This window comes from Phyllobates terribilis, unplaced genomic scaffold (genome assembly GCF_046119375.1).
Source record: "Phyllobates terribilis strain yellow unplaced genomic scaffold, ASM4611937v1 Scaffold_2__4_contigs__length_985480577, whole genome shotgun sequence".
Taxonomy (NCBI): domain Eukaryota; kingdom Metazoa; phylum Chordata; class Amphibia; order Anura; family Dendrobatidae; genus Phyllobates; species Phyllobates terribilis.
In genome coordinates, this window is record NW_027362762.1 from 500,216,115 (window position 1) to 500,242,117 (window position 26,003).

At 41.7% G+C, this 26,003-nt stretch overlaps 2 protein-coding genes across 5 annotated transcripts; one reads left to right on the forward strand and one right to left on the reverse strand.

Moving 5' to 3' along the window:
* AIRIM (AFG2 interacting ribosome maturation factor) lies at window positions 1-11,576 on the reverse strand. Of its 4 annotated transcripts, XR_012287021.1 has the most exons (6): window positions 11,479-11,576; window positions 7,812-8,084; window positions 7,200-7,379; window positions 3,174-3,295; window positions 3,009-3,096; window positions 1-410 (listed from the first exon to the last, which is right to left on the reverse strand). XR_012287021.1 is itself a non-coding variant. In XM_073665891.1 (5 exons), the coding sequence occupies exons 1-5, from the start codon at window positions 11,484-11,486 to the stop codon at window positions 358-360; spliced, it is 636 nt and encodes a 211-aa protein (XP_073521992.1). In that variant the 5' UTR covers window positions 11,487-11,575; the 3' UTR covers window positions 1-357. The 4 variants fall into 4 exon arrangements, 3 of the variants coding, with proteins under 3 accessions (XP_073521992.1, XP_073521993.1, XP_073521994.1); XM_073665891.1 differs by lacking the exon at window positions 3,009-3,096 and having other exon boundaries at window positions 11,479-11,575; XM_073665892.1 differs by lacking the exon at window positions 3,009-3,096 and having other exon boundaries at window positions 11,399-11,548.
* Window positions 11,530-24,632, forward strand: SNIP1 (Smad nuclear interacting protein 1). The gene is made up of 4 exons (XM_073665890.1): window positions 11,530-11,816; window positions 14,711-14,816; window positions 21,233-21,744; window positions 24,054-24,632. The coding sequence occupies exons 1-4, from the start codon at window positions 11,659-11,661 to the stop codon at window positions 24,325-24,327; spliced, it is 1,050 nt and encodes a 349-aa protein (XP_073521991.1). The 5' UTR covers window positions 11,530-11,658; the 3' UTR covers window positions 24,328-24,632.
* Window positions 24,633-26,003: the final 1,371 nt, after the last annotated feature.

Here is a 26,003-nt window from a genome sequence, read left to right on the forward strand (position 1 = left end):
TTATTCAAAATAAAATAGTTAAATTTTATTGTTTAAATATATTAGTCCAAAATGATACAATACAGATTTACTCTGAGCCAGTTCAGTAGTTTCCTTATTTCAGGAACCCGTTTTCTTGATCTGTAGTAGTCCTCAGTGTCCCATTAATCTCCTACCCAGTAATATCAGGAACCTGCCTATAAACATATATATACTGCTGGAGGAATACTACAAGTAGCAGCTCCTTTCACCGGTCAGGAAGTACATTCAACGATTCCGCTTCTCCGCTGGGCTGTACTGAATATCGCTACCATACTTCATACTGACCAAGCTAATAAACCACTAGAACCAACTCGCAATGCCGATATGAAGTCTTTGTCAGAGACTCGAGTTTGTGGCTTCTCGAAAGAATGATACATTCAGCAACATATCTGTAAGTAGATAAAGCAGTTATTACAATCTGAGTACAGTATAAAAAGTACACATAGACATGAACATGCAGCTAAGTAAGTGACATTTACTAAAACTGGCACCATGGTGGAATCCAGTGTCAATGTGTGAAACCCAGGGTCATACATGCAACCAGGCCCTCCTTGAGGGAATTACATAATTAAAAAAGTATAAACTAGATGTTCTATGTGTCCATGGTGTCATTTTAACTACTCATAACAACGATACAATGCAATTATTGTATTCTTTGGACTATACGATGCATTTTTAGCAAGAAAAAGTGTGTGTGTGTTTTATAGTCTGGATGCAGCTTCCTATGACTGAGCCAAGTGTCATTCCAAACTCCCTGCCCGATACTGATCTATCTGCTCAGTGCAGGGCAGGAGAGAACTGAACAGGACCTGCACAAGAAGGCTGCAGGTCCTGAGAAGTTGAAGGACTTTTCAGGTCAGGTGATCAGTCACATGCCAGGAAAGCGCTTCAAAATGTAATAATATATACATTTCAAGCTGTAATAAAATCAGTGTGTAGGCTTTGTCAATTTGTGTGTGTATATGAATGCAGGACAGCTGTGTGTGCATCTGTACATACAGTGGTGTGAAAAAGTGTTTGCCCTTTTCCTGATTTCTTATTCTTCTGCATATTTGTCACACTTAAACGTTTCAGATCACAAAACAAATTTAAATATTAGACAAAGATAACACAAGTAAACACAAAATGCAGTTTTTAAATGAAGGTCTTTATTATTAAGGGGAAAAGTAATCCAAACTTGCGGGGCCCTGTGTGAAAAAGTCAATGCCCTCCCACCCTTAAAACATAAATTATCTATGGTTGATCACATCTTTGGGGAGCTGAGTTCAATTTCCCTAGCCACACACAGGCCTGATTACTGCCACACCTGTTCTCAAACAAGAAATCACTTAAAATAGGATCGGCCTAACAAAGTAAAGTAGACCAAAAGATCCTCAAAAGCTAGACATCATGATGTGATCCAAAGAAATTCAAGAACAAAAGAAAAGCAAATGTGAAAGCACCCTTACTGTGAATTCACAAGTCATACTATTCTTCAGCCCATCATTTCATGTTACAAGGAGAGGCTAAGCAGTGCAGTCTGACAAAGGTAAACACTATTTAGAGGTCCTCTGACAATGGTGGTCAGTGCATCTAAGTTGGCATGTGTAAACCACAGCATGGCAGCACACTGAGGCCTTTTGTCCATCCAGACTTTCTAAAGGTCACACACCTTGTGATTCCATTATGCTGTGGTTTACACATGCTGATTTCTGCTAATTAGATGCACTGACCACCATTGTCAGAGGACCTCTGAAAAGTGTTTACCTTTCCAGCATGGCCCCTTGCTGAAGGATTGACCAGAGCTTCACAATCAGACTATAATGCTCAGCCTCCTCTTATTTTACATGAAAATAGGGGCCAAGGAAGGGTATAATCTGTGAATCACAGACAGGATTTTGGCTATATCCTTGACAAGATCTCGGTTTAATATTTATTTTCCCTGTATGGATTGTGAGTAAACAGCGGAGATTTGATTGCATAGTGTGAACTACCGCCTTCTTATTGGCACCCAATGAAATCTGGACTCTCCCATTGTTATTCACTCATATATTCAAGTGCCTCCTTGAATCTCTATGCTTGTTGATTAAATGCGTGAATATTGCTTTTGGGTTGTTAATGGGTTGTTTAAACTCTATGACTGCTGATTCAGACATTTACAGCAGTCACCTAATAATTACATAAACCACTTAATGAGTATGTCTGCACAGTTTGCATGATTACATTTGTTGCATAGTTGGTGACTATTTCAGCTCCTAGGGGGTTAAACACTAAAGTCGGCTTTTGTAAATCTTTATATGTAGCTTTTTACTACTTGTAAAATATTATATTTCTGCTACTGGTTTTTGTTTTCTTATAGGCCAGAGACCAGCTAATGTGTTTTTTTTAATGTTTTCCCATGTTCAATTTGTTTGTATGCACAATTTTTCCAGTAATGAATTTAATGTTTGGAGAATTGAGGGGATTTTTTAAATAATAAAAATTATACTAATTATTTATCCTCTTGAATTTGTTGGTGTGCTTGTTAGTTCTGGACGGTTTGCGTTTCTTTCTTCTATTAATTCATATACCAGAATAAGTTGAGATAATTTGAAGCATTTACATTTCCTTAGGTGTGGGCCTCGATATATTTTCTTCTGATTTCATTATTTAATCTTATATAGCGGTATTATTGGAAATATTGGTCTTCTAGTAAATCTTGATTTCCTCCAGGCTGGGAAACATTTGTAATAGAGGCTTCCATCTGGAGTAGGGGAAGGGGTAATGAACACCGTGGATCTGTGTGCTTTCAAATATGGGGACTGAATTTCATTATTACACAGGGGTTTCTAACTAAGAGGAAAAAATCTATACATAAACACCAAACTATATTGGTAGATTTAATCCGGAAATCCAAATGTCCAGAGAGAGAGCAGATGGACAGTCATATAGGAAGGCATGCATGCATATAGCCGAAAATAATGTACAGAACTCTAATCCACCCATCAGGACAAGTCCTTTCACAATACCTTCTTCTGTTAGCCAGAGCAAATCCCAGATCTCGCTTGGCTGAGCTAGGCAAGTGTTACATGGTCGCTCATCCATATTTTAGGCGCTCTGTAGAAGAATATTTCCGTTGCTTTAGTGCTAGGACTTCTGTGTCAAAAAATATATTTCAGTCATTTATACAATACCTTCAACAAGATGTTGCTTTGTTGTGACTTTATCATTTAATCTTTCCCAAGACTGAGTTACATCTTTGATATCTGACAATTGATGATCCTGTACATTTAGCAGAAGCTTCCTTTGTAGGTATCTATGACATAGTTAAGGCACATTTTCCTAGATGGTTCTCAGACTTTGAAGACTCTTCCCCATGACCAGCTGTGTGTTCTCTAATGAAGGACTGTTACCCAACACTGTTAACCCCTTCACGACATCCGCCGTATATCTACGATGCCACAAGAAATGCGTTCCTGCAAACCAGCATACATGTACAGTGCGACGACTGCGCCTGCTCACCAGCAGACCCGGCGAAATCATCAACGGGTGTCATCTATACATCATAGCTGACACCATGCAGCAATGCCCACGATTGGTGCTAGTGCCAATCGAGGGCATTTAACCCCATTGATGCAATGTACTTACAGAGGGAGGGAGCTCTCTCTATACTTTGATCGGCACAGAGCAATTGCATCATATCGATAATCTCCATGGTGACCCCAGGCTGAAAAATGGCAGCAAGGTCATCCAGGTATGGTGGCCTGTAAGGGTCCTGCCAGGACTTGACACTCCTCTTGCCTGTGTCTGATTGACAGCTCTAATACCCTGCAATGCAAAATCAATGCAGAGTATTAGATCAGCGATCAGGCTAGGAAAAGTTGATGCCGCATACTGGGGCCAAAAAGAAAAGTAATAAAAAGGTGAAATAAAGTTTGTAAATATGTGAAAAAATAAACGGGAAATTACGGAAAAAAAAATAGAAAAATGTTTTGCAAGTAAAAAATCTGGTTATTTCTGTAACAAAAGTAAAGGAAAAAAAGTACACGTTTGGTATGGCCGCGTCTGTAACAAACCAATCTATAAAACGGTCATATTATTTAACCCATTTGGTCAACGTTGTAAAAAATAAAATAAAAAAAAAGGACCAAAAATATAGCTGTTTTGTAATACTAACACACAAATCATAGAATAAAAAAAGTGATAAAAAAAAATGCATACAAAAAATTGGTTCAAAAGCATAAAGTGGGAAGGCACCTCCAGTTAAAACAATCTTCAAACTTCATTTCATATCAAAAAGGAGAATAAAAATTTACACATGTTGGCGGTAAAAACACTGACGCGTTTCTGGCGCTGAGCGCGCCCTTAGTCATAGAGCATCCCAAAAAAAATCGTATTAATAAAAACATCATCTTGTCCCCCAAAAACAAGCCGTTACATAGCTCCGTTGTCAAAAAAATAAAGTTACAGCTATCAGAGTATGATGATGAAAAAACATAAAAAATCTATATTAATCTGGTATCACTAATATCAAAATGACCCAAAGAATAAAGTTGCCTGATCACTTTTACCGCACAGAGAATGGCGTGAAAAAAAATATAAACATTTATGAATTTCTGGTTTTTGTTCACTCTGCCACCCATAAAATTGAAAAAAAAAAGCGATCAAAAATGGTATGTAATCCAAAATGGTACAAATAAAAACGTCAACTCACCCCACAGAAAAGAAGCCCCCACACAGCTTGTTCAGCGGAAAAATAAAAAAAGATATATCTCTCAAAATATGGCAATGCAATAACAAATACTTTTTTTTGTAAATCAATGTTTTAGCGTGCAAATTATGAACATACTTTATAACAAAGGTGTTGTTGTAATAGTACTTACCCAAAGAATAAAGTTGTCATATCACGTTTACTGCGAGGTGAACAGCGTAAAAAAAGGAAGACAATTCATGAATTGCTTTTTATTTGTTCACTTTATTTCTCAAAAATTCAAATAAAAAGCAAATAAAAAATGCACCCCCAGATAGCACCAATTAAAACATCATCTCATCCTGCAAAAGTCAAGTCCCATCTCAGATTTGATGAAGGAAAAATAGAGGCTGTCCATTCTCCTAGTAGTTCAGAGGCGTTGGAAAAGCGACATGGCTACCTAAAAAAAAAACAATCTAATAAAATCCAAGCTCGGAAAGGCAAACCCCCCCCCCCCCCTTATGAGCACCCCAGCGTACCCAAACCACACTTAACATCAATATCTATGGCATTGCTGCAAAGGGGAGAATGCACTTAGCGGGGTTCTCTGGGTCTAATCATTGATGATCTAGCAGCTGCATATTTATTCAATATGAGATCGGTGGGAGTCCGACACCAGCATACCCACCTATCTGCTGAAAATGGCTCCGGCAGTGGCCGGACCTTAGCGATGTGCGAGCGCAACACCACAGCAGCCCTGTACATTTCTTAGTAGATGAGTACTGAGCTTTATCTCCCATTGAAGTGAATGTACTGTAGTATTCAGGCAGCAGCCACAAAGCAATGTACAGGGTTGCTGTATATAGCCCATACATCACTTAGGCTAGGTCCCCTTATCCATGCACCTAACATACAGTATATACGTCTGGAAACTTTTCCAGACGTATATGGTAATGGCCGACCATTCACCAGACGAGGCTAAAAGTGTGTTCTTTCAGTCTCCGTTTATCCTGCATGCACTTATGTAAATGTATAAGAAAGCGCAGCAGATTGCACTTCCCTATACAGGGGGACACTGCAAAGAGATGTAAACCATGCAACATCTCTCTTTATAGTGGGCCCCTATAGTGGATGGATCTATCCTGACAGAGCACACTGACGGGCTCATACCTCCCGGGCTTATGCATACTACAGTGTCCACAAGCGCAGTGTGGACTTAGCCTTAGTTTGGGCCACTGCCCGAGAGGTTTCAGCTGATCGTGAGAGTGTTGGATCCCCACCAATCTTTTATTGTGATGAGCTGTCAATTATTAGGTCCTGGACAACCTTTTTAACAATTTATGCGGCACATGTCTCTAGAAGCACAAGCCGGGAACTATCTATTGGGCACTAAAATGGCATATTTGTAATTTTCACGCTGCAACATCCATTGTGCATTGTGCACTGATTTTTGGAGAATGCCAATGGGGTCAAAAAATAGTCACTACACCCCTAGATGATTTCGCTGAGTGTAATTAGCAAAATGGGGTCAACTTTTCGGGGATTTCTGCTGTTTTAGAAACTCAGTGGCTCTGCAAATGGTGCCCAAACTACTTTAGGAAAATCTGCTCCCTAAAAGCCAAATGGCATTCTCCCTATTCTGAGCCCTGCAATACACCCAAACAAAAGTGTATGACCACATATAGGGTATTGCTGCATTCGGAAGAAATTGCTTTATAAATGTTTGGGTCCATTTCTTCCTATTGTTCTCTGTGAAAATTAAAAATTTGGGGGTAAAATAACATTTGTGTGTAAAAAAATATATATTTTTCATTTAGAAGTCCTAATGTTAAAAAAAATCTGTGAAGCACCTGTGGGTTCACCATGCTCACCCAAGAATTCCTTAAGGGGTGTAATTTCCAAAATGGGGTAATTTGTGGGAAGTTATTGCTCTTCTGGAAATACAAGGGCTCTATATATGTGGCATGGTGTCCGCAAACCATACGAGCAAAGTCTGATTCCCAAAACGGCATTCCTTTCTTTTGGAGATCTACTGTGTCCCCGATAGTAGTTTTCCCAAACATATGGGGCAATAGTGTACTCAGGAGAAAAATTGGGTTGTCCATTTTCTCTTGTTACTCTTGTGAAAAATGAAAAATTGGGGGCAAAAGCACCATGGTGGGGAAAAAAATTAAAAGGGGTATTCCCATCTTCAAGATCCTATCCCAATATGTAGTAGGTGTAATAATAATATTAGCAAATACCTCCGATTAGAAATGTAGTATAGTTCTTCTCTTTCCTCGTGTGCAGGCATTGCAGTACCTTAGGTATCCATGGTACAGAGTAGTCTCGAAAGCTTGCGATTTATTACCATCTTTTCAGTTAGCCATATAAAGGAATTAAACAATGACGAATTTCAAATTTTAATACTTTTCTATCTACTGCCTAACACGGTACAAAGATATTATTTTTCATGTGTCAAATGGCAGGAACTTGTGCACAAAGACGTGAATTTCCTTCAAACAGTAAAAATCTCATTTAGAAAGGATACTGGTTTCTATAATATTTTTCGGTGTCTTGAAGCCACTCTAACATATCGGCTACAGAAGGGCTGTGACAAGTGCGTTCCAGGGATGCCTCGAGGCTGAGCCTCTCTGAGTTCACCTCGTAAACATAGAGGACCGATCCCACCTGGTGGCTGACAGAGTCCCTTACTCCTTGGAGTATACACCTGCAATAATAAATCAGTCCTGTCATACTGCATGAAGCTTACCTTCCTCACATAATTGGAATACTACATTTACCACATACATTATTGTTCTACATGAAAATATATGGTATATATGATATCATACATTAAAGCTCAGTCTCTGTGACATGACGATCCTTCTTCTCTGTGACACTGCTTTGTTGGTTGGGCAACCTCTAATGCCAAAAAGTCCCAAAAACAGTTTAGCACAAAAAAGTCATTTTTTTTTATTTGCACCATTTTCAAGAATTTGCTGCCAAAAATGGCAACTAACACTACGAAAGAAAAAATGAATGGGACTTAAAAAAAAAACGCAAATGATTCGAGATATCATTGAGGTTTTATTAATAAATAAGGATCTAAGATCTAGTATCAAATATGCAACCTTAACTTTTGTCCACAGTGAAAACTTACATGTTCTCATTGAGCTTCTGAAGAGTTAGGTCAACAGCAGCCTCAAGCTTATAGCGAAGGCGATCTTGTAGATCAGTGAAGGCACAGAGGGGAGTCTTTGAAAAGACAACTTTATGGCAAGCCTGGAGCTGCTCCGCCAGGTTACTCAATGAGCTCACCAAGGGGGCGCACTCCAATATAGCACGGTTCCATTCCTTATGTTGTTGCTCTAAAGCATCGAAGCACCGTCTAAGGGACTGCTGAACAGAAAGCAGGGCGGCATCTTCTGACATTCTAGAATGGAAACATGTATTGTAAACCATTGGGTAGTACAGAAACATATGGTTGCAAGAAAAAATAAGTGAACACTGTAGAATGACTTAGATAGCCATCTAAGCCATGACTGTAGAAAAACACAATCTAGCTGATCTAATAACATATACAAACAGTTATATTGAGCCCATGACATTTACTAATGATAATGTCCCATGCCTTGGGAGGTATGCCCCTAACAGTGTGCACAGTCAGGGAGAATGCCAAGGCATCTGTCCCCAATAGAGACCCATTTCAAAAAAAAAAAAAAATGTAAACCACTTGGTATACATTTCTTTGCAGTGGACCTCTGTATAGAATGGCGCAGCCTGTTGCTCTTTCCTATACAGTAAAACAATCGGTATGTATGTGCAGACCTGCCGGACAGAAGCTGTCAGGTTATTGCACAGGGCTAGCACATATGAGGGCATATGGATGTGATAGAGGTTGGCTTCCGCACTGACAAGCAGCAGCTCTGGCGGACCGGACTTTGTTTATATGACATGCCATCCACAATTTACCCTGGTATACTGTGTTCAATGCTGTCGCAATAGCTCATAGCAACAAAGAATTCAGGAAGCTGCCTAAAGGTTTTAAGCCTGCAAACCCCCAGGGATGGTAACAGATTGACAACGATGTCCTTCCATATTCTGGCTGATGTCACTGGAGATGGCCTATGATGAGGTATCTTGGTCTGTGGGACATCAATCAAGGCAGAGAAAAGAGCAGCTAAGTATAATACTCAGGAGAAAATCTCCACCCTTATGACTCCTTACAGGTAATTATAAAACGAGTGCCCTGTCTTCAAATCACTTTATCTGTGTTACTCTGCACCAGCCAGAATATAATAGATTATCAATTTCACCAGGATTGTGGTGCTTTTAGGACCAAAATCTTTCTATCAGGTTTCCTTAAGCTATGGTCATATGAAATGGTCTTGCTGAAGATTATTAAGTAGCGTATCTGCAGAAGAATCATCATGCATAACAAGTCGACTTTGCATATTTCCAGGGGATTACACCCTTTGCATTGAACAAATCCTTAGATTACATTCACATGTTGCAACCACGTTGCGTTTTTTAACAGCAGTCAATGTGGCAATGTAAGTCTTATCCCAAAAAAACAACATATCTGCAAAATGTGATCTCGGCCTTAAAAGGAAACTATCATGAAAAAATTACATAGGTACTATTATTAAATGTATTTTTTCACACATTTTTAGCAATTTTTTCTTAGACATATCACATTCTGTATTAAAAATAAAAAAATAGAAATTGTACTATTTTCGACTCTTACTTGCTTTTGTTTCAGGAAACAATACATGTATATAGCCACAATGGTCTGATCCTGTCCCTATCTGTTATATTGAAGAGTCTAATGAGTCTGTGCAAAGGTCATTGTGAAGGGAGCAGGGTCAGGAGTGAAATGCTCTATTGTGATTGGTGGATCCTGTGTTATCAGCTGTGTATTGGGGTGTTAATTCTCATTATAAGGGCACGCTCACACTGGTGTATATATCACGGCCGTGTGCTATGTGATGTTTTATTGGACAGCACTCAGCCCAATGTTGTACTATGAGGCAGTGCAGATCTGTGATTTTTTTGCCTCAGGCTGATTCAGCATGAAAACAATCTCAGTATGCTGCGGGTGGCTCCGATATTCGGATCACGTGCACCCATACAAGTCTGTGGGTGCGTGTGACACATCAGGTTGCACTCGGAATGAATCCGAATGCAGTCCAATAATACGCGCACAAAGACAATGGAGAAATTAAGTTCTCCGTCTTCTTCACACCTCTGTTATGATTCGCCCATGTGAAAGAACCGGATCACAATAAGGTGACACTCGGATCAAACAAGTCTGACAAGCAGACAGTGAAATGTTTCACCCCATAGAGAATCACCTGCTGTAACATCAGCATACACCAATGTCACGGGTCATAGAGAATCACCAGCTGTAACGTCAGCATACACCAATGTCACGGGTCATAGAGAATCACCAGCTGTAACGTCAGCATACACCAATGTCACGGGTCATAGAGAATCACCAGCTGTAACGTCAGCATACACCAATGTCACGGGTCATAGAGAATCACCAGCTGTAACGTCAGCATACACCAATGTCACGGGTCATAGAGAATCACCAGCTGTAACGTCAGCATACACTAACGTCACGGGTCATAGAGAATCACCCGCTGTAACGTCAGCATACACTAACGTCACGGGTCATAGAGAATCACCCGCTGTAACGTCAGCATACACTAACGACACGGGTCATAGAGAATCACTCGCTGTAACGTCAGCATACACTAACGTCACGGGTCATAGAGAATCACCGGCTGTAACGTCAGCATACACTAACGTCACGGGTCATAGAGAATCACCGGCTGTAACGTCAGCATACACTAACGTCACGGGTCATAGAGAATCACCGGCTGTAACGTCAGCATACACTAACGTCACGGGTCATAGAGAATCACCAGCTGTAACGTCAGCATACACTAATGTCACGGGTCATAGAGAATCACCTGCTGTAACGTCAGCATACACTAACGTCACGGGTCATAGAGAATCACCGGCTGTAACGTCAGCATACACTAACGTCACGGGTCATAGAGAATCACCGGCTGTAACGTCAGCATACACTAACGTCACGGGTCATAGAGAATCACCGGCTGTAACGTCAGCATACACTAACGTCACGGGTCATAGAGAATCACCGGCTGTAACGTCAGCATACACTAACGTCACGGGTCATAGAGAATCACCAGCTGTAACGTCAGCATACACTAATGTCACGGGTCATAGAGAATCACCTGCTGTAACGTCAGCATACACTAACGTCACGGGTCATAGAGAATCACCGGCTGTAACGTCAGCATACACTAACGTCACGGGTCATAGAGAATCACCGGCTGTAACGTCAGCATACACTAACGTCACGGGTCATAGAGAATCACCTGCTGTAACGTCAGCATACACCAATGTCACGGGTTATAGAGAATCACCTGCTGCAACGTCAGCATACACTAATGTCATGGGCTACAACGTGTCCTATCAAACTCAGTCTTGTCACAAGCTAGGACATGGCTTTTTTCCATAGGGGTGTACTTATTTATGTATTCCGCACCACTAATACTAGCACATAAAGCCCCGCATGTCATGTGTGCTGGCTGGGTACACCCCATACACGTGTAAGTGAGAGACCACCACGACCAGGCGCCCCCCAGTGACCCCGCCACACCGCACTCAGCAGATAACAGCGCACACTAACTGCCCGGAGCCGAAGAGTTGTACCTGAGAAACCGTGGGATAGGGCACGCCCCTCTACGTCATCGCTCTGCTCTGTCAACAAGCTTTATTGAAAAGCACAGTACCTGTACATCACTGGTTTATGCTAGTCAGCTGTCGAACAGGTTTTCTGCGCATGCTCACATCAAACAGGAAGTGATGGTATGTGCACCGGAAGCAACGACTCCCAGCAAGCTCTGCTGTTTCCGGCGTTGTAGCCGAAACTCCACTCAGCTGTACTGCGAAGAGCATTGGCTACCAGAACGATGAAGGAAGAAGGGAGACACAAGAAGAGGAGGCCGCACAGCCCGGACGCCATGCCTGTAAAGGAGGAGAGAAGGAGCCCGAACAGACGGCACCGGAAACGGCGAAGTCCAAGCTCCGACGGCAGTGATGGGGACTCCCCGGCGGCCGGGAGAAGCAGGTGCGTTACACTGCGGGTGGAATGGCTGGAGGCACGGGCAGCACACTGCTGTGTGAGTGCAGGCAGGGACGAGGGGCCTGTGGCTGGCCGCTCTGTGGACACTTATATAGGGGAGCGCCCGGTCAGAGGGTTTGGCGCGTACTCCAGGCCTAATACAGGGGTTAGCTGGAGGAGTGTGCCTAATTCATTAGCCGGGGCACACCACTTATAGGGGCTGTCCTATGAACAGGGTACATTTTCATTAATACATCTTTAAATAATAATAATTTCCACAATTGGATGTGTTAAAAAAATATTCCTGTGCTGAGATAATCTTATAAATGTGGGGATCACAGCTTATTGTTTAAAAACGTGTTTTTCCTCACAGTAACAATCAGCTTTGATCCCATACTGTAATGTCTGTATGCTTTTTTTTCCTCCCCCTCTGTCCAGGAGCTGTGGTATGATCAGACCATGTCCCTGTACGGTGTATCTGTTACCTTTCATGCGGTGCCATCACAAATGTAATTCAGGCTGGGTGCCCACGATGCGTTTTTCAAGCGTTTATGCTGCGGAATTTCTGCAGCATAAACGCTTCAAAAACGCATGGTAATCCGCCCCCCATGGTCCCCAAGGGGATTCCACAAGTTCTATGCCCATGCTGCGGATTTTTCCGCAACGTTTATGCTGCGCTCAAAAATCCGCAGCATGTCCATTGACTTGCATTGAGACGCATATAATCCGTGTCTGTACATTTGTACTCACAGATTATATGCGTTTCAATGTGCGGATGGTACCCAGTTCTGGAGGAGAGAAGACTCTCATCCAGACCTGGGTACCATTGTACCTGTAAAAAAATGAATAAAATAAAAAATAAAGATAATATTCACCTTCCGACGGCCCCCGGTCTCCTTCCCTGTGCTTGCGGGCAGGACTGAAGGACCTGCGGTGACGTCACAGTCATGTGACCACAGGCCGTTCAGTGCAGTGTCCCGCGATCAGCTGGCAGCCAGGAACGAGCGCAGCAACACACGCCGGGCCATCGGAAGGTAAGTATAGGTTTATTTATTTTTTTTTTTTTTAACATTCTTACGGTCACACTATATAAATCCATGCTGTTTGCATGGATTTATATAGTGTGACCTAGTTGTCAAGCACTTCCCAAGTGATGCTAAAATCGCCTGGAAAGCGCTTGTCAATCCGCATGCAGAAACGCTTGTGAATAACGCTTCAAATCCGCATGTATTTGGCAGGAAAAACGCATGCACAATCTGCATGCGTTTTTCCTGCCAGGGATATGCAGAAATTCTGCAGAGATTTTCTGCTTAATTTCTGCATCGTGGGCACATAGGCTCAGTCAGGGACTGGAGCCTCTACAGTGGTGTAACTTTTCATGAATTTTATGGGCTGGTGCCCATGTTGCACCCATACTGCACCAAATATAATATTTTTACACATTCACAGTTGCGCAAAAAACATTGTGACTTATTAAAAGCATTTTAAGCCAGAAATTTGGAGTAAATCCCTTGCTGAATTAAGGCCTCTGTTTTCTGAGTGCCACTGCTTTTCAGAGTAAACCTACACAACTGCAGTGAGGTAGGTAGTGACTGATTGTTGTTGCCCACGGTGCAGGCTGTATGGATCGGTTGACAGCTTCTCTTTATAGACCCATCTGTAGGTGTCCCTCCAGTGTTTAAAAGTGGTTGTCTGCTACTAATGGCTTGGATAGACTCGGCTGTATGCTTGTCAAGGCAACCATATGACGCACGGCGATTATTCATGAGACTTTAGTTCTTTTACAACCCCAGACTTTGGCTCAGAATGTGTGCTGATCAGCGATATTGCAAGCTGATCACCACATATTAAGTACTGTATTACTAAAATCTCTTATCGGCAGGAGATTATCACTAGAGAATTTAGTAATTTACTGCCATTTAGCCCTCCATATTCATGAACTCTGTATAACTCAGTCCCAACAATGATTGGCAGCTTTCTGCCCATGCAGTGTGCACAGAAAGCTGCCAATCAGTGGTGGGGCTGGGATTATACAGCACTCAGCATACTGACCACTGCTTAGTCTGTGGTAGGTAAAACAGAATTTTTATCAAAACTGCAGCACCCAGTAACATAGGTGCCCCATCGCTGGATCAGGGTCTCCATCCCTACATTATGCTGCTCGCAGATGCGGTATCTATAACCTGGTGGTGCAGTCTCTTCAAACTCCTCATAAAATAAGCAGTCAAGCAAACAATGTGCATTTGATTGGATATGTTTATACGAGTGAATAGTTGCTTCATCCAACCTATCATCAGCCCGTGTAAAATGGCCTTTACTCTAAATAGTAGGACTTATGCATGATACTCGTTGGGTCTTCTGATCATTTTCTTGGTAACCCAATTGGCCAGTGTGCTGCTGCACCTGATTTGAGGATCAATTGTGAACATAACATTGTAGAGAAAATTTAAAGGGATTCTCTAGTCATAAGGTAAATTTGGCAGTGGACAGTGGAGGTGGTAAAACAAGAAAAGAATGCATCATCACCCCCGCACTGCTGCCATCACCCCCCTCTTTGGCTTCATTCATTGCTTACTGTCTGAACTCCTTGCCTGATATCACACAGACAGTGAGCTATCAATCAAGCTAAAGAGGCTGGTGCTGGGCAGGTAACAACCTGAGGAGGCAGAGGCTGGTGATGTGCTCTGTCACACCCAGAGCACTTAACACTTCATTGGTATATGCATGAAAATTCAGTAACCAGTGACAATTTCAAGATGTTAATGGATTTATAACCCCTATCTCCTTGCCAATACATGTTGTTTGAGGGGTTGATCTTACTGACAGATTCCCTTTAAATTTCACTAATAGGATTTACTTTGTGGTGCTAAATATTTGTGTGTTTTTTTTTTTTTGTGTAGGTCACCAGGAAAACGGAAGAGGTCACATATAAAACGAAGCAGATCTCCAAGGAGTAGGAGGCAAAGAAGTGAAAGTCCTCCGCACTTTCCTGTGAAAATAAAGCAGGTACATATGGGGTTTGCATTTTCGGGGCAAAATCTGAATTATGGTACCAGTTAATAGTTTGTACATACCTATTCATACAGTGGTTGCCCTTTTGTCTTACTGGAATGTGCACTTTGTAGATTCAAACTGAAGGCATCAGACACAAGTGAACACATGTAGAAACAAACCAGAGCGTTTTAAACCATAGATTCCTCAAAGTCACACAGCTTTACACACGTTTGGTATCCTCTCAAGCAGCTTCATCAGGTAGTCGCCTAGAATGGCTTCCAATGAACAGACGTGATTTGTCAAGATTTTTTTGTGAAATCACCAGCCTTCAGAAAGCGTTTGTGACCATCAGGTATGTTCTGCCGAGGAAGTGTTGGTACACACTGTTTCATACAGTGCTGAATGCTATTCCACAACCATTCTCAGCCAGAATATGGCAAGAACCACTCAACCAAGAAAGCAGAAATGTCTGTACATTATTACATTAAGACATGATAGTCAGGCGCTCTCAATTTGTGTTTTCTGAGGCTGCTACCTCTGATGAACTTATCCTCTCCAGCGGAGATAATTCTAGGACCCCCTTTCCTGTGGTGGCCCTCACAAGAACCAGTTTAATCTTAGCAATTGATGGTTTTCATTACTGCTCTGTGTGATCATTATGTGGCTTTTACAATGTAAGCCTATAGAGTGTCAGAATGAGGCTCCATAGGCATTCATTGTAAAATAGACTTTCGGATCACCCATGGAGTGAGCTGGCTAGTCCCAATTGCGGCAACGTCACTGACAAGCGAAGCAGGATGGCGCTGGACACCGGAGAAAGCAGCTGTAGGTGAGTATATTGATACTTGCAGTATATTACATGTATGCACACTTATTAAAGCACCACTCCAGCTGGCTTTTTATTGCACCACTGGAGTGGTGCTTTAAATGCAAGTCCCCTGTCTGATAGTCACCTGCCGCCTTCATCAGTTTCCAGTGTCATTCCGGTTAGTCTCCGGCAAAAAGTGACATGCTTGCAGATCCAGTGTTTCATGGAGCTGCATGGAGGTCACTTTTGAATAAAAGTCTATGAGAGCCTTGTTTTGGCTCTAATAGACTTGTATTGAGAGCGTGTGCCATAGCTCCTGGCTTCCAGCCAGTCAGAAGCTACTATTACAAGATGGCACAAAGGGACTGGAGCGGCACCGAAAAAACTGCGCCGGAGGGTGAGTATGTGACCGGTGCTAGGGGGCTTAGATTTAAAGTGCCATTCCAGCGCTGAAAAAAAAACCCCGCTGAGTAGTGCTTTAAAAAAAAAAAAAAGGTGAGTACCTTCGTAAACCTGAAATTATTCGGTTGGTGATATGATTCATAGCTTTAGATACGTAAGCTATATCTTATAGGTGCATTTTATATTTCACCTTGTTTACTTGTGTACCTCTATTTCACTATATACAGTTAGGTCCATATATATTTGGACAGAGGCAACATTTTTCTAATTTTGGTTCTAGACATTACCACAATGAATTTTAAACAAAACAATTCAGATGCAGTTGAAGTTCAGACTTTCAGCTTTCATTTGAGGGTATCCACATTAAAATTGGATGAAGGGTTTAGGAGTTTCAGCTCCTTAACATGTGCCACCCTGTTTTTAAAGGGACCAAAAGTAATTGGACAGATTAAATAATTGTAAATAAAATGTTCATTTCTAGTACATGGTTGAAAACCCTTTGTTGGCAATGACTGCCTGAAGTCTTGAACTCATGGACATCACCAGACGCTGTGTTTCCTCCTTTTTGATGCTTTGCCAGGCCTTCACTGCGGTTGTTTTCAGTTGCTGTTTGTTTGTGGGCCTTTCTGTCTGAAGTTTAGTCTTTAACAAGTGAAATACATGCTCAATTGGGCTGAGATCAGGTGACTGACTTGGCCATTCAAGAATATTCCACTTCTTTGCTTTAATAAACTCCTGGGTTGCTTTGGCTTTGTTTTGGGTCATTGTCCATCTGTAGTATGAAAAGATCGACCGATCAGTTTGGCTGCATTTGGCTGGATCTGAGCACACAGTATGGCTCTGAATACATCAGAATTCATTCGGCTGCTTCTGTCCTGTGTCACATCATCAATAAACACTAGTGACTCAGTTCCACTGGCAGCCATGAATGCCCAAGCCATCACACTGCCTCCGCCGTGTTTTACAGATGATGTGGTATGCTTTGGATCATAAGCTGTACCACGCCTTCGCCATACTTTTCTCTTTCCATCATTCTGGTAGAGGTTGATCTTGGTTTCATCTGTCCAAAGAATGTTCTTCCAGAACTGTGCTGGCTTTTTTAGATGTTTTTTTAGCAAAGTCCCGTCTAGCCTTTTTATTCTTGATGCTTATGAGTGGCTTGCACCGTGCAGTGAACCCTCTGTATTTACTTTCATGCAGTCTTCTCTTTGTGGTAGATTTGGATATTGATACGCCTACCTCCTGGAGAGTGTTGTGCACTTGGTTGGCTGTTGTGAAGGGGTTTCGCTTCACCATGGAGATGATTCTGCGATCATCCACCACTGTTGTCTTCCGTGGGCGCCCAGGTCTTTTTGCATTGATGAGTTCACCAGTGCTTTCTTTCGTTCTCAGGATGTACCAAACTGTAGATTTTGCCACTCCTAATATTGTAGCAATTTCTCGGATGGGTTTTTTCTGTTTTTGCAGCTTAAGGATGGCTTGTTTCACCTGCATGGAGAGCTCATTTGACAGCATGTTTACTTCACAGCAAAACCTTCCAAATGCAAGCACCACACCTCAAATCAACTCCAGGCCTTTTATCTGCTTAATTGAGAATGACATAACGAAGGGATTGCCCACACCTGTCCCTGAAATAGCCTTGGAGTCAATTGTCCAATTACTTTTGGTCCCTTTAAAAACAGGGTGGCACATGTTAAGGAGCTGAAACTCCTAAACCCTTCATCCAATTTTAATGTGGATACCCTCAAATGAAAGCTGAAAGTCTGAACTTCAACTGCATCTGAATTGTTTTGTTTAAAATTCATTGTGGTAATGTCTAGAACCAAAATTAGAAAAATGTCTCTGTCCAAATATATATGGCCCTAACTGTATGTACTGTCTGTATGAAATCTATTTTTTTTTTCATTCTACTTGAAAATTTAATAAAAAAAAAATATATATATGTGTGTGTGTGTATATATATATATATATATGTGTAGTGCTTCTTTAAGGACTGGACATTAGATCAGTGAAAATATGTATGTTGGTCTGATGGGTCAAAATGTGAGATATTTGGTACCATCCACCATGTCTTTCTAAGATGCAGGAATAGTGAATGGATTATTCTACATGTGATTCCTATCGTGAAGGATGGAGGGGCAGGTGTGATGATGTGTGGGTTCTTTGTTGGTGACACTATTGGTGATTTATTCCAAATTCAAGGCACACTTACCCAGCATGGCTACCACATCATTCTGCAATGACATACCATCCCATCTGATTTGCACTTAGTGAGACCATGATTGGTGTTGCAACAGGACAATGACTCAAAACACACACATGTAGGCTATGTACCGTTCTAAAAAGAACGGAGGTCTGTAATTTTTATCGCAGGTACACTTTAACTGTGAGAGACAGAATTTTAAATAAAATTTTATTGCATGAAATAAGTAGTTGATACAATTGAAAAACATAACTTAATATTTGGTGCAGAAAACTTTGTTTTCAATTACAGAGGTCAGATGTTTCCTGTAGTTCTTGACCAAGTTTTCACACACTGCAGCAGGGACTTTGGCCCACTCCTCCATACAGATCTTTTAGGTTTCGGGGCTGTCGCTAGGCAACATTGAGTTTCAGCTCCCTCCCAAAGATTTTCTATTGGGTTCAGGTCAGGAGACTGGCTAGGCCACTCCAGGACCTTGAAATGCTTCTTACGGAGCCACTCCTTAATTGTCCTGAGTGTGTGTTTCAGGTCATTGTCATGTTGGAAGACCCAGCCACGACAATGCTCTTACTGAGGGAAGGAGGTTGTTGGGCAGAATCTCGCTATACATTACCCGATCCATCCTCCCTTCAATATAGTGCAGTTGTCCTGTCTCCTTTGCAGAAAAAGCACCCCCAAAGTATATTTTCCCCACCATGCTTCACGGTTGGGACGGTGTTCTTAGGGTTTTACTCATCCTTCTTCCTCCAAACACGGCGAGTGGAGTTGATGCCAAAAAGTTCTATTTTGGTGTTATCTGACCACATGACCTTCTCACTTGCCTCCTCTGGATCATCCAGCTGGTCACTGGCGTGAGCAGGGGGACCTTGCATGCCCTGCAGGATTTTAATCCATGACCGTGTAGTGTGTTACTAACGGTGATGTTCGAGACTGTGGTCCAGCTCTCTTCAGGTCATTGACCAGGTCCTCCCGTGTAGCTCTGGGCAGATACCTGACCTTTCTCAGAATTCTTCTTACCCCACGAGGCGAGATCTTGCATGGAGCCCCAGACCGAGGAAGATTGACTTCATCTTGTGTTCCTTCCATTTTCTAATAATTGCGCCAACAGTTGTTACCTTCTCACCAAGCTGCTTCCTATTGTCATGCTGCCCATCCCAGCCTTGTGCAGGTCCACAATTTTGTCCCTGGTGTCCTTAGACAGCTCTTTGGTCTTGGCCATGGTGGAGAGGTGTGAGTGAGTGTGGACAGGTGTCTTTTATCTAGGTAATGAGTTCAGACAGGTGCAATTAATACAGGTAATGAGTGCAGAGTAGGAGGGCTTCTTAAAGAAAAACTAACTGGTCTGTGAGAGCCACAATTCTTGCTGGTTGGTAGGTGATCAAATACTTATTTCATGCCATGAAATGCAATTTTATTTTTTAAAAATCATAATGTAATTATCAGGTTTTTTTTTTTTTTTTTATTTATTTTTTTATTAGATTCTGTGTCTCACAACTGAAGTGTACCTATGATAAAAATGACAGACCTCTCCATTCTTTGTAGGTGGGAAAACTTGAAAAATCGGGAGTGTATCAAATGCTTATTTTCCCCACTTATTTATCACCCAACCTCAACTCAATTGTGCTGGATTGGGATGAGTTGGATCACAGCGTGAAGGAAAAGCTACCAATAAGTGCTCAGCACCTCTGCGAATGCTTTTAAGACTGTTTGAAACTCATTCCAGGTGACTACCTGGTAAAACTGCTCGAGAGAAGGGGGCTACTTTGAGGAATATAAGGTTTAAGACATACTTTGGTTTGTTTTCCACATGTTTCTTATCTCCTTGTTTCCATATGTGTTCTTTTTTTGGTGTTGCTGCCTTCAGCTGAATCTACAATGTGCACATACCAATAAGAACAAGGAAAACCATTGCATGAACCAATATGTTCACACTTTTGACCAGCACTGTACATATTTACTTAAGGCTTAAGTTTATACCATTAGTTATGCAAATTACCTATTCAGAGAAAAAGAGGACTTGTACTCTATAGCGCCACCTATTGGAAGCAGCAATCCTACAAGTCACGATCAACCCTTTAACGAGTCATGCAATATGACTTAGGATAAAAGCCAAATCAGAATCTCAATTTTCAGACATTGCCATATATAATTCCTCTGAATAAAGCAATTAGGTGATCAATTCATTGATGTTAGTACTTTCCCTCTGTACTGCTTGCATCCTTGTGGAAGACACAACTATTGTGCTAAGAAATAGTTAAGTGAAGCCACTCGTGTTTCCTGTGGAACTAGTGATTTATATGCCTTATTAGGCTGCTACTCAGAATCTCTCTGTGATCAGGGCTGTGAGCTGCAGAAGTCGCTCCTTGTCTGGCAGCCTCATTGTGAGCATATATCACATGTTCACCCATTCGTTTAAATGGACCTAGAGTAATACTAAGATTACATTGCTGTGGAAATGACCAGGCGAGAGAACCGCTTTGTTTCATTTTCTACGGTTTAGCAAAAAATCTTATCAATGAATAAAGAAGCACTCCCATCAATATTTGTATCCTTTTAATATATTGCTGTCATCATATTATATAGCACTGTGTACTTACAATTGCTCATTTTGCGCTTCTACCCAGCTAATTCTTCTTTTCTCTGCTCTTATGTAGAAACAGGAAATATCTTGTCCCTGCAGAAATCAACTCTTGACCCAGCTGCTGTGCCCTTCCCCCTGCCATTGACTTATGCAGTGACATATGACTCATACAGGGAAAATTGACCTCCTGTTTCTATGTAGAGCTTAGAAGGATAAGTCTGTTTTTAATCATGTGATGTCATAGACCTAATGGAAAAAAGCAGTAGTCGCTGGGTAGAAAGGCAAAACGAGCAATTGTAAGTACACAGTGTTATATAATATGGTGATTGCAATATAATTAGAGGATAAAAAATTGATGGGAGGAGTGCTTCTTTAGGTATAGACTTTTATTGGAAAATATTGATCATATAACATATGTATGAATGTTTCCAAAGGAAAGAGACGATAACTCACACCGAATTCATGATGACCGGCAGCCCTCGCATAGGAACAGAAATAGAGACCAAACTGATAGAAGCTGGAACAGCCTCTCCAGACACAGAGAAAGGGAGCGGGAGGAAAACAATTTAAGGGAGCAAAGAGCAGAAAGGGAATTCCACAATGACAGGAGGAGAGAAAGAAGACAAAGAGAAGAGCAAGAAGGAGAGCAAGGAACGGAGTCTGACAGCACTACTAATAAGAAAGAAGCACCAAACTTTGAACTTTCTGGAGCGTTACTTGAAGACACAAATACCTTCCGAGGTGTGGTAATAAAGTACAGTGAACCGCCTGAAGCTCGCGTCCCGAAGAAGCGTTGGCGATTATATCCTTTCAAGAATGACGAGTCTCTCCCAGTCATGTACATCCACAGACAGAGTGCATACCTGCTGGGCAGGCAAAGGCGGATTGCTGATATTCCCATAGATCATCCTTCCTGCTCCAAACAACATGCCGTCTTGCAGTACAGGTAATAGTCATTTCTACCTTTTCATCGAGGGGCATAGTGTTGCATCTGACAATTTTTATTGTTCTTGGTTGTGTTATAGGGTTAGTAGCTTTGTCAAAAGGCAAAGCCATTAAACGATGGCTGTGACATCAGTAGGACACATGTCACTGTAACATTTACACCTGCTTGTGGCCTTGCCTGTTCTGATACACTACTTAGTAATTGCATGCATTTATATTTTGGCATTATTAGCCCTTGCTCACAAATGGTTGTAGTTGTAATTCAATTTTGTCATTGAATTGCTGCATCTACACATACAGTTAAAGGGAAACTATGAAGTCCACCTACGATTTTACAATGTGCCCATCACCAGTTAGTCCCTTATTCATGTATTCCAGTAATGTTTTAAACAACTGCATATATTTGAGTAAAGTGAAGTTATTTGCAGCACCTCCCCTGTATGCTAATGAATGAGGACTAGTCCGGTGAGGCATTTTCTCAGTAGCTGCAGTAGTGCCCCCTGGATGTGATTGACAGTCCCTGCACTGTGTTGTGATCTTCAGAGTTTGCGCACCTCCCTGCATCTCTCTTGTGCTGTCACGCTAGTGGCTCACTGCAGAGCTGTGACAGGGCAACACAAGTGCCAGGAGGAGCACAAACTGAATTCTCAAGCTCCACAGGGACTGTTAATTGTGTCCAGGGGCTGTGATTGCAGCTTCTGAACCTGGATTAGTCTGAGTAAATGCCTCTCTGGACTAGTCCTGGTTCATTAGCATATAGCGAGGTGTTACTTTTACTCAGATTTGTGCAGTTTATACTGCTAATGCTGTAATCACATTCACTTGGAGAATCATGATGAAATGTCATTTTTACAATACAATAAACCCTATAAAAACAAACCACATAAAACAAATGTTGAATTTTTTTTCCTTCCAACTTCACTGCACTTGGATTTTTTCCCCATTTCCCAGCACATATTATAGGAAAACTTCAACTCGCCCTGCTAACAAATAATTGCTCATACGGCTACTTCAACAGAAAACAAAGGGGATCTGAAATGTTCCTCTTAAGGGGGTATTCCCATCTCCAATATGGTACGCCATAATTGTCTGATGTGGGTTATGTCCATTGATGGCAGTGCGTGATGGTCACCCATTCACTAGATGGGTCCTAGAAGTGAACATGTCATGCCGCCGTGAATGGAGAGGTGATCAGCATCTATCATACAATTATGCCATAAAGGTCCGCTCCTATAAGTCCAGAAGATGGCAGGCATCAGAAACGGGTGTCAGCTATAATATATAACAACCATCCTCTGGGTGCAGTCTGGATGGAAGAACTCCAACGCTTTTGACCTCTTAGATGCCACCTTCACCAGAGACTTATTTGGCATTGAGGTGGTTAGAAAGTGCACGGATAAGGACATGAATTCAAAAAAACATCACAGAAAAGAAGCAGGTCTTACCAACACCAGGTCAGATTACCAAAGCACAAGCCGGATGCAGCAGACCCCCATGGTAAAGGCGGGGGCAGCACAGGTGCAGAATACTGATGTGACAGCCTTCCCCTCCATGAAATGGCAGATGTGAGTGGCTGTGTAGTACTACAATTGCACACAGATTGGGCTTGCATAGGACACCAGTCACACAGATAGGTATGATGCAAGTTGTCTGGCTTACAGCCTATTAATGACACCCTTAATTTTAAATCAAGCGGACTGTCCAGCACTATATATGTGCACCCCACAGAACAGATGCCCCAATTCACCCAACCAACATGGCTGCATCCTGCAAATGATGAAAAATGTGCAATAAAAAGATGATAAATACATTACATTAGGTATTGGTCGATATCATGGGGGTCTGCTGCATCCTGCTTGTGCATTGGTTATCTGACCTGGTGTTGGTAAGGCCTGCTTCTTTTCTGTGGTTAGAAAGTGGTAGTAAACTCCCACCCCATCATCAGTGGAGTGCTAACAAAGGCTCTTAGGCATGTACACCAATAAGTTGTGTGTGTGTCTTTTTTCTGAATCTTTTTTTGTGGCAGAAACTACCACGTTTTTGAGGAGGATTTGGAGAATTTCTGTTAAGTTTCTGCACTAAAAAGTCCTCAAAAAGCTTTGTGCATTTACCCTCTGGTGAAGAGAATGAACTCATCCCACACACAAGCAGCCCCCATGCAAACTGCATATGTGGAAAAATAAAACTTAAGGCTTTGAATATAGCGTCCTAAACACTCAAATACTTTTTAAATGGATGTCACATTAGCTAGAATGGATAGGGTTTGGATGGTGTATGTAATTTTACAGTATTTTGTCTTTTTGTCTCTAGAATGGTGGCATTTACCCGCGCAGATGGAACAACAGGTAGACGGGTCAGACCGTACATTATCGATCTGGGGTCTGGAAATGGCACGTATCTGAACAACCAAAGAATTGAGCCACAGCGGTACTATGAACTGAAAGAAAAGGATGTGCTGAAATTTGGCTTCAGCAGCAGGGAATATGTAGTTTTACACGAATCGTCAGATACCTCAGAAGTGGACAAGAAGCCTGATGATGATGACGAGGAGGATGATGAGGAAGATGAGGGCACAGATGGCTAACAAGCTTGCCTGATGGACCAGTGATATCTGGTGTGATATATTTCTGGGGAGTATCTCTAAATCCCTGCCTCATTATGTCATTAAGATCATACAGGACTAGTGGCATTTGTGTGCATTGTTTCCAATCCTCAGGTGTAATTAAACAGCGTTCCTGTGTGAACTGCAACCTCTCAGAGACATTGTCTTTGTAACACTGCTGTTTATATTCTGTAAATTTGTAACTGTATGTTTCACTATATCTCTCCATGGAATAATGCCATCCACGTGAAGGTATCACCTACTGGAATTAAAGGTACTGTTCTGCCTCCTGGAGAGTTTATTAATGAATTGGCAAAGACACACTATTAGTGTGGTTAGTAGCAAGCGAACAAGACCCCATTTATAAAGGCACAAACTATGATGCTTCACTAAAGTAATACTTTTCTAAGAAACAATTGCTTTTTATATAGGATGTGACGCCATTCTGTATGCCTATGGCATCTTACTGTCTGCAGTAGGTAAATATGTAGGGATAAGTGTATAGATGAACATGCTTGATAAATGTGCATCCTATAAAATGGTGACAAATCTCCAGGGCTTATACTGTTTTCTACTCTTTAATTGTTTTATCTATAAAATAGAAATAAGCAAGAAAGTTTCAATGAAAGGGGATTTCCACTTTTTGGGGACTTTTTTTTTTCTTTATATGCAAGTAATTTGCCCTAAATATTTTTTTCAATTGTGTTTCATTAAAAGTTGTGCACCCTTTAACTTTTATAGCTTCTGTGTTGCGCTGGCTGCAGAACTATATTGTATGACACCTTTTAATGGTAGAGATATGCCTACTGTAGGAAAATGAGACCATTCAAATATGCTTACAGCCTTGGGAGGAGAACAAAGTTGTTGCTCCAGCACCAGGCTACAGTGGTACTGGTATTACCTGGCACTGTAAACAGTAGAAGCAAGAGTAAAGTTGGCCATACACATTAAATGGCTGTCGGCCAAATTATGTATTGGTCTATCATTAGGCCGACAGCCATCTCCGCCAACTGTCCCATACCCAGGAGCACCCCATTGGCTTGAGTGCTCCTGTGTTCTCTGAGAAAGCCACTAAGTGACATGTTGGTCGGATGCTTATTTCAGAGAGAACAATTCGATTGGCAGTCTGCAATCAGACATGTCCGATGGACATCAGCCGGCGCTCCCACACACATTATACCGTCATCTGAGCCCTTCGATATTGCAGATTCAGCCGACGTTAATCTAATGTGTATGGAGGCCCTAAGGCCTCTTTCTCAAAACTTAAGAGTGGAAGGAAACATTTGCATGACTTCCATGGTTTGTGTTACAAATGCTGATGAAAATGCTCCCTCTTATAAGTGGCCTCAGTATATTTGAGGGGTCAGTCAGAATACCACCCAAATCTCACACAACCCCCTTAGTTATCACAGTGCTGCATAGATTTGGGGTAAATGGAAACATCTATATGGTAAATTTTCTGTGTGGTCCATCTCGTTCCCTGCTAGTAATCACATCTCTCCACAATACAATAGAACCATTCTTTTATATATGTACGGTATATAGTGCCACCGTATTCTACAGCACTTGGGGAAGTCACAAAAAATGAGACATAGGAGCTTACAATCTAGAATGACGATGTTATTAGGACCAGACAGTTTTACTAAACTTATGTGTAG

Bases quoted from the DNA above. Each gene is read 5' to 3' on its own strand.
- SNIP1 (XM_073665890.1), top strand. From the start codon at position 11,659: ATGAAGGAAGAAGGGAGACACAAGAAGAGGAGGCCGCACAGCCCGGAC. The intron at 14,817-21,232 runs GTACATATGGGG...ATGTTTCCAAAG, and splicing joins TTCCTGTGAAAATAAAGCAG to GAAAGAGACGATAACTCACA. The intron at 21,745-24,053 runs GTAATAGTCATT...TTTTGTCTCTAG, and splicing joins CATGCCGTCTTGCAGTACAG to AATGGTGGCATTTACCCGCG.
- AIRIM (XM_073665891.1), bottom strand. The intron at 3,296-7,199 runs GTATCCTTTCTA...ACTATGTCATAG, and splicing joins GAAAAATATTATAGAAACCA to ATACCTACAAAGGAAGCTTC. The intron at 411-3,173 runs GTATTGTATAAA...ATCTACTTACAG, and splicing joins AAAGCAACATCTTGTTGAAG to ATATGTTGCTGAATGTATCA.